We start from the raw sequence: 15000 nt of genomic DNA on the forward strand, positions 1-15000 counted from the left end.
ATAGAACTGGTTACAGTGTAAATAATTGAGGAATGGACACATATTCAGAAAGACAGGGAGTCAACACTTTCTTTCGCCTCTCTTTACCTCTGATAAATCTGAATAAATTTGACTGTAGCCTACTTTGGTGCTGGTTTCTGTAAGATTAACTGAACGATTAAATTGTTAAGAATTTGACCAATCTAATGATGTATATAACATGTCCATATCGACAGAAGTTTAAACATTTACATTGTATGCCTGTTGTCAGTGGAAAATGTGTGTTTTAAGCAGTGCCATCAACACTACATTTTGTGGGCATGATCTAAGCAGCATAGAACTAGCTCAATTGGATGATCTGGGTGTTTTATACAATTTCAGAAAAAAACAGACCAGGCTTCTAATTGAGGCCTGCTTTTATTTGTCCAAAGCTACACCAGGCCAATAAAGAGGGGCCTGTGTCTAATTGGGACTAGGCTTAAGTGTTTACAGTATGTGTGTATGAGCTATGTGCCTTTGAAAATGGCATGGATATCAATGTGCATCTATATGGATGTGCACATTGTGTGTGTGTGTGTGTGTGTGTGTGTGTGTGAGAATGTGTCTGTGTCTTACTATGCGTCCATCGGTGGCTTCCCCCAGCAGGCCTCCAAAGGTGATGACGGGGGACATGCAGGCGCAGTAGAGGAACAGGAAGGAGGCCAGACACTGCAGGCTCAGTGCGTCTGTGTAGTCCGACAGGTAGTGGGGGGCCTTGCGCTTGATGTCTCGGATCAAGCCACCAAAGATCCTGAGACAGACAGAACAGAGGCAGAACAGAGTGAGATGAGAAGCTACTGTACATGAAAACACAGCTAAAAAGAGAGGGCACATCATATATTTATCCATCTTACAAATCAATGCTACACATACCATCTGACTATCTGGCCAGGACTTTAATTTCACTATCCAATGACAACACCAAAGGGGAGACAATGTCTGTTCGAAATTCATTAAAATTTCACAGGGGAGGGAGGCATTGAGGCATGTCTAAATCAAATATTTCTATGCAAGATAATGAAAGATACTTTCATTTTGCCAAATTATGATGCCAACATAGATGTATCCTAGTAACCCCTTACTGACAACTTAGCTCACTTGTCAAATTAACACATGCAAGAAGTTGGGGTGTTATCTTTGACTCTGGGCTTTGTCTTGATAAACAGATTTGTTGTCAAGAGTAGCTTTAATCCGTTGAGAAAGCTTAATCGTTTCTGTCATATCACAACCTGGTCATTCACGCCTTCATAACATCATGGTTTGATTACTGCAATTCCCTCTACCTAATCCCCAAATCAATGCTATCATGCCTTCATGTGGCCCAAAATGCAGCAGTAAGGCTGCTAACTGGTACCAAAAAAACCCAGGATCCAATTGAAAATTCAATTGAAAAAATGGTTTTTAATGCACAAAATTGTAGATCCTATTCTTCAGTGGTTCCGTGTTGGTGGAATGAGTTGCCCAGTGCTCTCCGTTCCAGCAACAGTTTTGGATCTTTTAAGAGGGGTCTTAAGGCATATTTGTTTAATATGCACTTAGTCTTTTGCGGGTTTGTTATGTGTTATGGTTTGTATAATAGTATTGTTTTGTTATTTGTCCACTGATAGAATTTGACATTTATTTTGCTATTGTCCTTAAATTTAGCCATATCATGCCATAGTTATTGTTATTATATAATTAATTGAGTGACTTATTTGATTGCTATTCTCATTTTCATTGTTCTATTTCTCATTAGGTTAGTGCTTAAAATGATTGTTTTATTGATAATATTGCTATTCTCCCTATTTTGTAATTGTTCACTGTTAATTTAATTTGTATTGTTATTTATTTGTATGTCGCTTTGGACAAAGGCGTCTGCTAAATAACCATAACCATAACCATAACCATAACAAATTGGTCTAGTGCCAGTCTACATTTCTGATCTCATATACCCCATTCAGACCCCATTCAGTCTGAGATCTGGCAACAAAGACCTTCTCCACATCCCCCACTTTATCACTGCATTTAAATCCAGACTCAGAACCCATCCGTACTGTCTGGCCTTCTCTGGCCTTCTCCAGCCAGAGTGCTATGCTTGATTTTTTAAATGTTATTTATTTTATTTTATCTTATGTTTATTTAACTCTTATTTAATTTTTTATTTGCTTTATTTTGTTATTTTATTTTTACCTCCGCCAAGGAGGTTATGTTTTCATCAGGGACCGGTGTTTGTCTGTCTGTTTGTTTGTCTGTCTGTCGGTTTGTTAGCAAGATAACTCAAAAAGTAATGGATGGATTTCGATGAAGGTCAGGGAAGGTCAGAGATGACCCAAGGAAGAAACGATTAAATTCTGGGAGTGATCCATATCGGAATTCCGGAGGCGTTTATGTTTTTTCGCTTAGCGGTGTAATGGCATGGTGAATAGTTTAGGTTCAAATGTATGACAACCTAGGAAGAACAATTCAGACGGAGGTCTGCGCTCTCTGAGTGCTTTTCTAGTTTCTCTCTGTTTTTGAAAACAGCACTTCGGTCAGTGCAAGCTGTGTATGAATATGCTATAAAATACATTTTACTTACTGTACTTACTTTCGTGCAGTGTACATACTGTAAGGCACACACTAACACACAGACACTAACAAGTGCATGTTCTGTACACTAATTTACTCCAACACAACTTGCGAAGACTACATGAAGCACATGGTGTGTAAAATTCTAAACAGCCCTCCGACTGCAGACATATTTTTAAAAGCATTTCAGTGAGTGATCACTTGAAGACAAATTACCAGGGAGGGAGGATGACTGCTCTCACACAGACAGCAGATTTATAGAGTGAGGAGAGGAATGGCAGACCAAGAGCAAGAACGGCTGAAGGACAAATGGACAGAGAGAGGTATCGGTGGCCCATGTGGTGTGCTGTATAAATAACCTTCCCTATGATAAACAAGTTCATTTCTGCTGCACTTGAGTGTAGAATGTGTCCGCTGGACTGTCCACACATAAATACACACCTCCCTGTGCGCTGGACTGTCCACACATAAATACACACCTCCCTGTGCGCTGGACTGTCCACACATAAATACACACCTCCCTGTGCGCTGGACTGTCCACACATAAATACACACCTCCCTGTGCGCTGGACTGTCCACACATAAATACACACCTCCCTGTGCGCTGGACTGTCCACACATAAATACACACCTCCCTGTGCGCTGCAGTTCAGGGCCTCCATGACCCCCGGGCTCCTCTGCTTCTCCCAGGTCTGTGACACCATTGGGTAATGGTGGCAACTTCCTCTTCTCCTGCACCATAATCACACACACACACACACACACACACACACACACTTTGCAGATCAGTCTGGCAATCCTTCAATTCACAGCGATTTCCAAAATAAAAAAACACAAGTTTAACTAAAAAACTGTTTCATTTCACTGATGGTCACTCCCCTTGGCTTGGAAATCGGAATAGAATGAAGCATCCCAGAGTAATGTTGTTATGGGAATCAGGTGATGTACTGTACCAAAGTAGGGGAGACCGGGGCTGGTTGAAGGCTACACGATTTCAGCTCGATTTTAGTCGTGGCCGACTATTCAAATTAACTCAATTATCCCGTGTTGACACTGACACTGCGATGACACGCACTGAGAAGGCTACGATAGATGATCGTAATGTAGCCAGTCTTTGTCATTGGCAGTCAACAGTTATACTGTATTGACATCAGCCAATGATGATGGCAACCAATGAGTTAACAAAATTCAATAAATGTTTTGGAACATTGTCAACAAATGAAATGCCTTATTTGCTATTTTGTGCTCGTTTTACAACAGTGAAAGTGAAATGTAAACATCAGGCTTCTCTAGCAACAGCCTTTTCATTGTAAACTAAATCAACCAAAGCATTCTGGTGACATGAATGGTTCTGTTGCTCATCTGTCCATCATCGTATAAAGCCCACCCAGATGATCTGATTGGTGTACCCAGCTCTTTTGAATTTCCCCTTGGGGATCAATAAAGTATCTATCTATCTATCTATCTATCTATCTATCTATCTTTATACAGTATCTCTATCTATCTCATACAGGCAGAGAGGCTTCTCAATAGAGCCAGTCCAGTCTGTACCACATTCGGGTTCCATTACCCACAAGGGACCTGGGTTCAAATCCAACCCACGGTTATTTTCCAATCCCACCTCATCTCTTTCACTCCCCCATCACTTTCAATCCCACCTCCCTCTCCCACTCCCTGCTCTCAGTGTTCCATGTGAATAAATAAAAAACACAAACATATACCTAAAACAAATAACAGAATTGGTGTGTACCAGGTGTGTATTAGTGGATTTGACTAACCTGAGAGGGCACATTCTTAGGGGGTTCTATCCTGATGGTGGGGTCCCACTCTCCTGGTGGCAGTACGGTGACCTGATCCAGGAACTCATCAATGCCAGCCACCAGGTCATTGCGTTCCTTGGCCTTATACGCCACATCATGGAACACCTGGGAACAGTGCCATGACACAAAGATGAAACAGAGGCCCACATCAGTGCTACACTGGCTGATCATTGGTGACAGGTGTAAATCAGCCCTATTACACAATTGGCTATACTTACATGTGTGTTCACAGTAAAATATCAAATAAATAATAGGTCAGGTTACTGCAGACCCTTTCATATGTACACAAACACACACAAACACACATACACACATACTGTATACACTGTGAGAAAAAATATTAGGCAAGTATTCCTGACGCTGACGTTGTGTGCTAGTTTGAACATGTCACGTGACGACCGAACATTAGTGATTGGTTATAGCAGATCTGAGTGGCTCTGGCAGATCCAATATCTTTAAACATCAACAGAGTGTACCCACAGGAAGTTCACACTTGGCAATGGAAAGTGGCCAGACTCTCTGTACATTACGAGTACATCACATGTACGATAGTATGGTAGGACCAGGCTACAGAAACTGAACATATGGGTAAAAAATAAATGGTCTGGTGACTGCACGGCTTCTACTTACCTCATCTGTCATCAGTGTGGCGATGGAACGGCCGATCTCGTGATACTGGGGGCCCTTCCCCATCGGCCCCAACAAGATAAACAGAAATCTGAGGATAAGGAGGCGGGTTTATTAAAGAAATGATTATGCCATGGGCATCCGTGGCCTACTGGTGAGGGAATCGGACTTGTAACCAGAGGTGGTTTGATCCCTGACTGGTAGGAACAATGTGGGTGAGGGACTGATTGAACATCACTGTCCCACATCCACAGAGCAAGGCACCTAACCCTCAACTGATCCCCAGGGGCTGGTCCTAGTGTGGGTGTGTACACTACCCCAAGATTAGCCTGGAATAGCCCTCCAAAAGCTTCCACTCAATGTTAATGATGACGTCAAGCATATGCGCGTTGTCAGGGAACAGGAACGTTAGCGATTGGGTAAAATCAGGCCCAATCGTATCAAACTTAAACAGAGTTCACGCCTCCTGCCTGAAATCTCCGCCAATTGAATGGAGTAGGTCTAGACCCTCTGTACAATAGTACGAGGGTTTGGTATGACCAGGTTACCCCAAGATGGGTAAATGCAGAGATCAAATTTGCTACAGGACTAATAAAGTTAATAGGGCTCCAGAGTGCGACCAATGTGGTCGCACCTACATTTTGTGCTGGTGTACCTAAAAAAAAATATCTAGGCACACCAGTGCAATCAATGCAAAAAGTCAGTCTGGGGTTCTGAAGTATAACTTAACTCATGTGCAGTGTTCTCCTTAAGAGTGCTAGAAGCAGAATCTTCAAAATAATCCATCCACTTCAACAAAGGTATTTTCAAACTAATCAAAAAAAGTTAGCCCCTGATAGTCTTCAAATCAGAGCATTGATCATTTATTTATCATATCAATTATGACCGAAAAGATATAGATTTTATAGAGCACACAAACCCAAAAAACAAGGGCAAATCAGCGAAAGACATCATGTGAGAAGTTCTCCTCCAAGAGCTGTGCAATGTGTGTGTGTGTGTGTGTGTGTGTGTGTATGTGTGTGTGTGTGTGTGTGTGTGTGTGTGTGTGTGTGTGTGTGTGTATGTGTGTGTGTGTGTCTGTGTGAAGGGTAGTAGAGACAGGATAAAGAAACTGTGGTGACACTTGAAGTCATCTGTATAAGGTACGGTGACACTATGGGTGTTTTCAGGCCGGCCAGAACGGTGCTGGTGCTGGTTCCCGCACCAATTACACTGCGAACCAAAGTGCTTACAGGTGAACAGGAGAGAGAGTTGCCAAATATGACAATGAATGTCACAAGGCAAGGGGCAGTGGTTAAATGGTTTTTGCTTTTGTACGGCACCTATCTGTGAAGCTACACACACACGCACGCACGCACGCACACACGCACAGGCACACGCACACACACACACACAAAGACACACACACAGACACACACCAGCTTGTTTGCTCATTTTGGATGCATCTCTATTTGCCATGTGCTGTATTCCAGGTATTCTATGTGTCAGAGGGAAGTCCAGCTTCAGGAAGTACCAGCACGGTTCTCTGTCGGCCTGAAAACGCCCAATGGTAACACTCCAGGAAGATAATCTTTATAAGGATTTGTGTATACATTCATAACACAATATGTGTGTGGGGGTAGATGAAGTGTGGAAGTGTGAGTGGACAAGTCTCTCACCTGGAGGTGATGGGCACCTCCGCCAGTCCGTTAAGCAGCACGGCAGGACAAAGGCGCACAAACGCCACCACAGGCTTTTCAAGAAACTCTAACTCGCCCACCAGGATATTGGAGGCCTCTGCACCAGGGGGGATCTTCTTCATGAAGTGGAGGTCTATCTGCAGGGGCCAAAACAAGGGATGGAGGGACAACACTTATTGTCGTACTCTTTCATACATACACTCGCATAAACAGCCATGGTTGCTCACAAACATGTACTTCATACATGATACATACTGGATGGGTTGAACTCTGACATTATATTTAAAATAAAGCAATACACAACACATTAAAAAGACCAGGGGGGGCCATTCCTTATATTTTCTTAAACAGATACACCTCATCACATACATCAGTATACATACTGCACCAAAGTTTGGAATGGCCTGAGTCTCATGTGGGTCTTACCTTACTGAAGTCAACTGAGCTGTTCTCCCTACTGCCGTCACCCCGGCCGCCCTCCGTGGCAGTGGGCTGGGACTGTGGGGACACCATCTGACCTGGGGAAAGCACAGACGCACCAGCACTGAGTGAATAGCCAGTGATGGACAAACCAGCTGTAATCCACCTGACTGCTAGCCTAGAAATCTAGACTCCCCGTTGGCTTGCGAGCTGGAAAAGTTAAACTTCAATCAGGCCAATCACGATATTGTGTATAGAGTTGAATCCTTTGTGATTCCTTATATTGTTGATGCAGTCCACATTCAATTTTGTGTTTCATTGCAGCATGAGCAGTCTGTTCTTTGGTTGTACAGTAATGGTTGCAATTATACCATTCAATTGCTCAATTGTTATGTTTGAGCTCATAAAATGTCTAAATATGTTGAAATATGTTCATCTGAACACAAGTTTTGTATTTGTCAAGTTTTGAACACTAATGTTAGAAAATATATTACGAAGCTATCTGACGATGTTAAATATGAGTGTTTTGTTGTCTATGTGAAGCGTTTGTTTATCTTTATGTTTCCTGTCTAAATGTTTGTGTACAGGTACGCTGGCGAATACGCCACTCCGTCCAGCATTTTGTTTTTGTTTGTCTGCAGTGCTTTGGTTGTGCACTTTGTGTATACAAAAATGTGCTTTGTAAATAAAATGACTTGATTTGACTTGACTTGACATATATCTCCTGTATGCCCACACAACAGGCAACTCTACTACCAGTAAACGCGTTGACACTGCGTGTGACGTAGGTGAGCACATTCGCTATGTTCACTTCACAAATGTGCATATAGTGATGTCCCATTTCATATGGAAAGATCTTCACCCCCACTTGCCTCATCAAGGTGACATTATTGTCAAGGGCACAGAAAACCAAGGGGGGGGGGGGGGGGGGGCAAACTGTTTATTAGTATATGTGTGTGTGTGTGTGTGTGTGTGTGTGTGAGGTGGCATACTGTATGTTTGAAATCTCACCTCCATTCTTGTCCATGGAGTGTGGCTCTGACTGCTTCTTGCCAATATCGGCAAATGAGCGCACGATGGGGATGCGATTGGCCAGCTTCTTCTGGTTCTGGTGGTGGTGGCGCTTGAGCAGCGCGTTCTTGATCTTCCTGCGCACGTCCTCCCCCAGGGACACGCTCGTCTCATGCTGGTCCAACACCATGTCTGCAGGCAGGGAGAGCCACGTCAACACACACCGACACATTCATGGACAACAACACCGCTACAAGATCTCAGGGGCCTCACTTACCATATCTATGATAAAACTAAATTGACTTTCCATAATTTACAAATATTCTGAGTGATTGCAATATTTGTTACATTCATTCATTCATACAAACATTCATTTTAACAAGCAAGTTAAGAAGCAGCAGCACCCCTGATTCTACTCAGTCAGTAGAAATCATGTGTGATGAACTAAAATGTCTTTGGTTGGAATAAGCCCTCTGTGGATGAGATGCTTACAATGCCTTGAGGTGTACTGCTGTAGGACTCAACCCAAGCTTGTCTCTCTCAGTTGAGTGATTGAGTGAATGAGTGAATGCGTGAATAGAGCCCTTACCTGCTATTTCCTCCAAGGAGTTGGCCCTCATGTCCAGCATGACAATGCCATTGAGGATGCAGGAGCGCAGCTCAAACAGGCTGTGCAGCGAAAGAGTGGCCACATAGGGCTTACTCCACCTCTCCCCACCATCCTCCACGTCCTCCTCAAACTTCAGCCATCTACACAAACACAGAAGGAAGAGAAAGAGAGGGAGGGAAAGGAAATAAATGTGTGTCAACATTAGTGATCTCTGACACACTGCCACAACAGCAGCTTCATGAAGACTCAAAGTCCCAACACACATACACATAGCAGTAGGAGGCATAGCTTACACCTTCACATGGCTGCTTGAACTCACACATAGCCATCCGCACACTGGCAGATGATGGGCTAAAACCTGTGGCTTTTAGTCTCTCATTAGTGCTGTGAGAGTGGGCCAAGTGCTCCCATAATCCAGGGCTGGGTCGGCCACAGGTCAACTAATGGAACATGGTCACGTTTACACATCCCTGTAAGCCCAGGCCTGAGATTGAGAAAGAGCCCCAATTCACTGCAAATCTCTTTAAATAACAAAGGCCGCCCTGTTAGACTTATATGAAATTTATAAAATATGTGCTTACAGCTCTAGTCATTTCATGCAGCAACGTATGCATTTGTACAGATGACAAAAAACATGCTCTGACAATTTGATCCATAACTCACTGAAATGGTCAAGTGTCACTATCTTGGGATACAGTAACTAGGCCAAATCAAGTCATTTAACATCCCCACCACAGATCTGCACAGTGTTGGCCGTGCAGATCAGCTCTGCACTCACCCGAACTCAAACACGCAAACTGCAGCACCTCAGATCTATAGTCGAGCGCATTAGCAATCGAGCTAAAAGCCCAGGCTTTCATTTTAGTTTTCAATGTCAAAATCCCCTTTTATGCAGAGCAGAGTTCCATTGAAGTCTATGGCCTCTGCTCTGCATAAAGGGAGATTTTGACCCTCCCCTCGTGTTTTCCGGATTGAGCCGTTCTTAATCCCTGCTTTAGAGTTGCACCGGTGCAGTACCTTGCTGTCTCCTTCCACTCGGCGTCCTCTCCCTCATGCAAGCAGATCTCGTCCAGCTCAGTGAAGAGGGCGTGGGGGATGTGCTGCTCATCGTCATCCTCCGTCCCCAGCAAGAACTGCACCCTCTGGGAAGGGGTGTCCGCTGGGGAGAGGAAAAGAAAGATGAAAGCGAGAGAGAAAGAAATAATGGAAAAAAGAGAGATAAAAGACAGAGGGAAAACAGAGGGATATATTCACATTGTAGTAGATCGACAAATGGATAGAAGATAACAAGCTACATATACAATATATACTGTACATATTCTACTCTGCAAGGGTCTCAATTCTACTCTTGTGGGTCCCAATATGTATGATGGGCAAAGTGCAAAGTCTAACTAACTCGAATGTGATAACTAGGTTAAATCAATTAATTTAATACCATGGAAAAACTGAATCAGCTCAATGCATCCACTTGCCACATGATAGTTCATGGACAATGGTTCATTTACTTTTTGATAGGGGGCGGTGGTAGTATAGTGGTTAAGGAGCAGGAGCTGGGCTAACATGAAAAATTGTAGGTTCAATTCCCCTTGAGCAAGGTCCTTAACCTTAAGTTGCTCCAATGTACAGTATATCCTTGTTGACATGTAAGTCACTTTGGATGAAAAGTGCTGCTAAATCAATAAATGTAAATGATAGACTTTGACTTTGCACTTTGCCCATCATTTAAATGAGTGCTCTCTCTTACTGTATGAGGGGGACTCTCGTCCATCCTCCGTCCCAGAATCCCTTTCTCTGGACCTCTTCCTGTGTCTGTGTCCATGGTGACGGTGTCGTCTGTGGGATCTTCTGCCGAGTGGCACATGGACACCAATGTAGAGTGTACGGTGGCCTGGCGGAAATATATAAAAACACACACGCCCACAGAGAGACATAAGAGTCCCAATGTAAAAGCCACTGTGGTATCGACCTGACATTACCACATCAATAGACATGCACTGGGATGGACTGAGAGAACACTGTGATCAATCCCTGCTGTTTTGCAGAGTGATGTCCTCTCTCAGCAGGTCACAATCATCCAAAATATGTCTAAACACCAGCAGGTTCGACTTAAGCATTTATTAGCTCCTTTCCGCTCTGAGACAAGCGGAAGAACATGGAGAAAAGCAACAGGGTTCACTAGAAATGCTGCTTGAAGTTGACACCAAAACACTCCATTTGGTCCGTGCTCTTGCACTGTCACACCATATGTCTTTCACTGTTTCCCTCTCCCTGACACCCTCTCATCTTATCTCCATTAGATCAAATTAGGCTTTGCAACACAAGGAAACTACAGCGCAAACAAACAAGTGAGCACAATCTGATACACTGCCAGCCACAAGTACAATAGCTGTATGATAACAACACAAATCTCAGTACACACAATAACCCAATATACATTATTAATGTGTATGTTGTAGTAGAGACATTGTGTGTGTGGTAGCACATGCGTCTGTTCACTTCAGCTCATCTTACTCACCTTCTCTGGCAAAATGGCATATTTCCTTCTCTATTGTATCCATGTCTTCATCTCCCTCTCCATCCTCCTCTAATATTGCCTTCCCCATCCTCTCTTTTCTTTCTTTCTCTCTCTTTCTCTATTTATCTTTCACTTTTCCTCTGTCTCTGCTCTCTGTTGTGGACTCTCACGTTGCCTCCCTGGGCTGTGATTGTATGAGGGGACAGAGGGACGAAAGAGTGGCAGAAAGAGGGTGTGTGTGTGTGTGTGTGTGTGTGTGTGTGTGTGTGTGTGAGAGAGAGAGAGAGAGAGAGAGAGAGAGAGAGGGTGGGACAGAGTGTGATCCATGCTGACTCTGGCCAGGCCCTGAAGCCAGGGGCACGGGCACACACACACACACACACACACACACACACACACACACACACACACACACACACACACACACACACACACACACACACACACACACACACAGATAGGGGTAAACACACATAGCTTAGCCTCACAGAGAACAACAGAAATTAATAATAATAATAATAATAATAACTAGAAATGCAATTCCAAGGAATTACCAGTGCATGAAAATGCAAAAAATAGATAGATAATGTAGATATGGTTACTAAGGTGTAGCTAAGGTAAACATGGTGGTTGCATAGTTTACAGAGTTGATAGTGTGAAGGTAGACAGTTTAAAGATGAAACATTCCAGTTCTAACTTAGCTAATGATTTCTAGCAGTTATGTTAGAAATGCTAATTATGCTAGCAATGCTAACTTTACTAACAATGCTAACCAGGTTGATTAGCTAACTTAACCGATGATTTCTAGCAGTAATGTTAAAAATGCTAACTATGCTAACTATGTTAAATTTGCTAACAATGCTAACCAGGTTGATTAGCTAACTTAGTTGATGTTTTTTTACAGTTATGCTAAAAATGCTACCCATGCTAACCATGCTAACTAGCTAACTTGCTAGTGAGGACTTTTATTTTGAAACATTTGTTGCTAGGGTATCCATGGTGGCCACTATCAGGAAACAAGAAGTTACTGCAGTATAATCATGTTGGTTGCTATGGAAACGGTCATAAACACTTAATTTTAATGGTTGCTATGTTGGTTGCTAGGTACATGGAGGTTTCATGTAGTTGACTGGAGGCATAGTGGATGATAACTGACAGTTGGAATGGTTGAACAGTTCAATAGCTGAGTAGTTTCAATGGTTAAATGATTTAATAGTGTATTATTGCAGTGAGGACTTTTATTTTGAAACAGTTGTGGACAGAGGACGTAGTGAAACAGGATCTGCAGTCTTAATGAGATTGTATGCTTAAAGCCTGAGACAGAAGGTGCCTCTCATATAGCGTTTACGCGTCCTCTCTCGCTCCTCACTGATCTACATAAAGAATGATGGAGCGGCAACAATGGGATAGTCTAGCCCTTCTTCTATCTTTCTTTATGTAGATCATTGAGGAGCGAGGGAGGACATATAAACGCTGCTTGAGAGGGACCCACAGTAAATACTTTAAAAGTTGTATGTAGATAGTCTAATTAATGTTGATAGACAGAATGTTTAATGGATGTTGATAGGCGGATTGTTTAATAGATATTGATTGACAGTTTAATGGGTGGATGAGTGAATGGTCTGAAGAAGATGAATGGATAGAAGGTTGGATGGAATGTGCCTTATATTCTTGTTAAGAGAGACACTGATACAGCTCTCTGAGAGTAGTTGACACAGGTGTAATCAATTTAACTGGCTAGTCTTAAGAGAGCCAGAGTACTCTTAAAGCCTGAAACAGAGTAAATAATTTAAAAGTTGAATGTAGATAGTCTAATTAATGTTGATAGACAGAGAGTTTAATGGATGTTGATAGACAGTTTAATGGGTGGATGAGTGAATGGTCTGAAGAAGATGAATGGATAGAATGTTGGATGGAATGTGCCTTATATTCTTGTAGAATGGAGAGACACAGCTCTCTACTGAGAGTAGTGGATACAGATACAGGTGTAATCAATTTAACTGGCTAGTCTTAAGAGAGCCAGCCTGAGACAGAGTAGATTGTTTAAAAGTTGAATGTAGAGCGTCTAATTGATGTTGATAGGCAGACTGTTTAGAATGGGTGGATGAGTGAATGGTTTGAAGAAGATGAATGGATATAAAGTTGAATGGAATTAGGAGGACTTATTTTGATACTGTTGTGCGCAGAGGATACAGGGGAACAGAATATGTAGTCTTCAGAGAGATTGTAAAGCCTGAGAGAAACTGACAGTTGGTGCCCAGGTGGCTGACCAGCTGGGGTAACATTCTAATTGCTGCCGTGATGTCATAATGAGCCATGTTAAGTCTATGGGGGAAATTGTAATAGTTTTTAACTAATAGTTTAAAAAGTATAAAAGTTACAAAGTTGAAAAATACAAAGCCCACATCGCGTAAGTAAGACCTACGCGTCAAAATTTGAATGGAGTTTCTACGTTAAGCGGTTGAAGCTGAATTGCGTGCGTTAGAAGAAGAATAAGAAGAAGACCGAGGAAGAACAGTACAGTGCATTTTCATGCACTGTAATAATAATAAAAAACAAACATACAGGCACATACACACACAGACACAAAGCATACATACAAACATACAAATACACAACGGAAAATAACACATAAAACGCACATACAAACACACACACAAATACACAGACATACAATTCATACAAACATACACTCTACAGTTTGTGTAAAAGCACACAAACACAGGATGGAAACATAGAAGCAACATTCCCACCCAGCTACAGCCAGACACAAATCAATGACTAAGCCAGTTCTCATCCTCGCTCAGAGTGGTGCCTGATGACTAAATCAGGCTTTTAGCTATATAGATTCTTCTTCAATAATGATTATTATTTAAATGCTTCATCAGCCTGTCATTAACAAACAAAAGCTGAATAATACACTTCTTGAGACACTTCACAGTTTTATGATATATTTCTAAAAAAAAACAATTGTTTTTGAAAAAGAATGCACATTACAGTACATGTCACAGATGGTCTAGTTTTTGCTTTGGGTTTGCTTAGCCTGAAACGGATATGATGTTGTTGCCATCCACAGTAACAAAATAACAGAAAACATTAAGGCTAATTACTGGTATAATAAATAAATAAATATAGTAAAAATAATAAATAAGTAAATAAATAAAACAAATATTGAGGCTGGGGAAAATAATCGATTTTTTTAAAATTTGGGATAACAAGTCATGGTAAACATTCATACAGTAAATAACTGGACTAACACGCTCAACATTCATAACTGGGTGCTAAATCCTCTTGAGGGTCAGTCAACATAAACTATATGAATAAAGGATGGCACTCAAAGTTAATCATCTTTAAATGGCCCCATGGACGTTTTGGGTCCATCCCATTCAGGTGCACCTTACATGAAAGTCCCCTCCCTCTTTAAAAAATAAATCCTTTACTGTTTCAAAAGTCAAATGTATCTTTGTATAAGCCATTTTTCAGAGGCAGAAAAAAACAGAACAGAATCTTCAAAGTTAATACTTTCACTTGTGTTTAGCTGTTATTATGCTAGTAAGTTAGAAGATAGAATACTGAAAACCCACTCATGTCAGTGCAGGACATGAGCCCTTAGCCAGTGACTAATTGCAAAGTTTGACTTGTCAGTTTGCGTCAGACTCACAGGATTCAGGAGCAACATGCACTGTCACAATCTGCTCCAGACATAGTGTGTGGGGGATAAGCGCATGCGTCATGTCACACATACAGCACACG

General features: G+C 42.0%; 1 protein-coding gene across 2 annotated transcripts in view; it reads right to left on the reverse strand.

Moving 5' to 3' along the window:
* Positions 1–15000, reverse strand: part of slc4a10a (solute carrier family 4 member 10a) — a 64748-nt gene that overhangs the window by 10608 nt on the left and 39140 nt on the right. For both annotated transcript variants that reach the window (XM_062527613.1, XM_062527614.1), the window contains 10 exons: positions 10477–10620; positions 9750–9891; positions 8712–8872; positions 8123–8314; positions 7118–7209; positions 6671–6828; positions 5016–5103; positions 4344–4490; positions 3197–3297; positions 595–769 (listed from right to left, as the gene is read on the reverse strand). In XM_062527613.1, the coding sequence (XP_062383597.1) occupies positions 595–769; positions 3197–3297; positions 4344–4490; positions 5016–5103; positions 6671–6828; positions 7118–7209; positions 8123–8314; positions 8712–8872; positions 9750–9891; positions 10477–10620 (1400 nt within the window). The remainder of the gene's footprint in view (positions 1–594; positions 770–3196; positions 3298–4343; positions 4491–5015; positions 5104–6670; positions 6829–7117; positions 7210–8122; positions 8315–8711; positions 8873–9749; positions 9892–10476; positions 10621–15000) is intronic.

The sequence above is a fragment of the Sardina pilchardus genome, chromosome 23 (assembly GCF_963854185.1).
Source record: "Sardina pilchardus chromosome 23, fSarPil1.1, whole genome shotgun sequence".
Taxonomy (NCBI): domain Eukaryota; kingdom Metazoa; phylum Chordata; class Actinopteri; order Clupeiformes; family Clupeidae; genus Sardina; species Sardina pilchardus.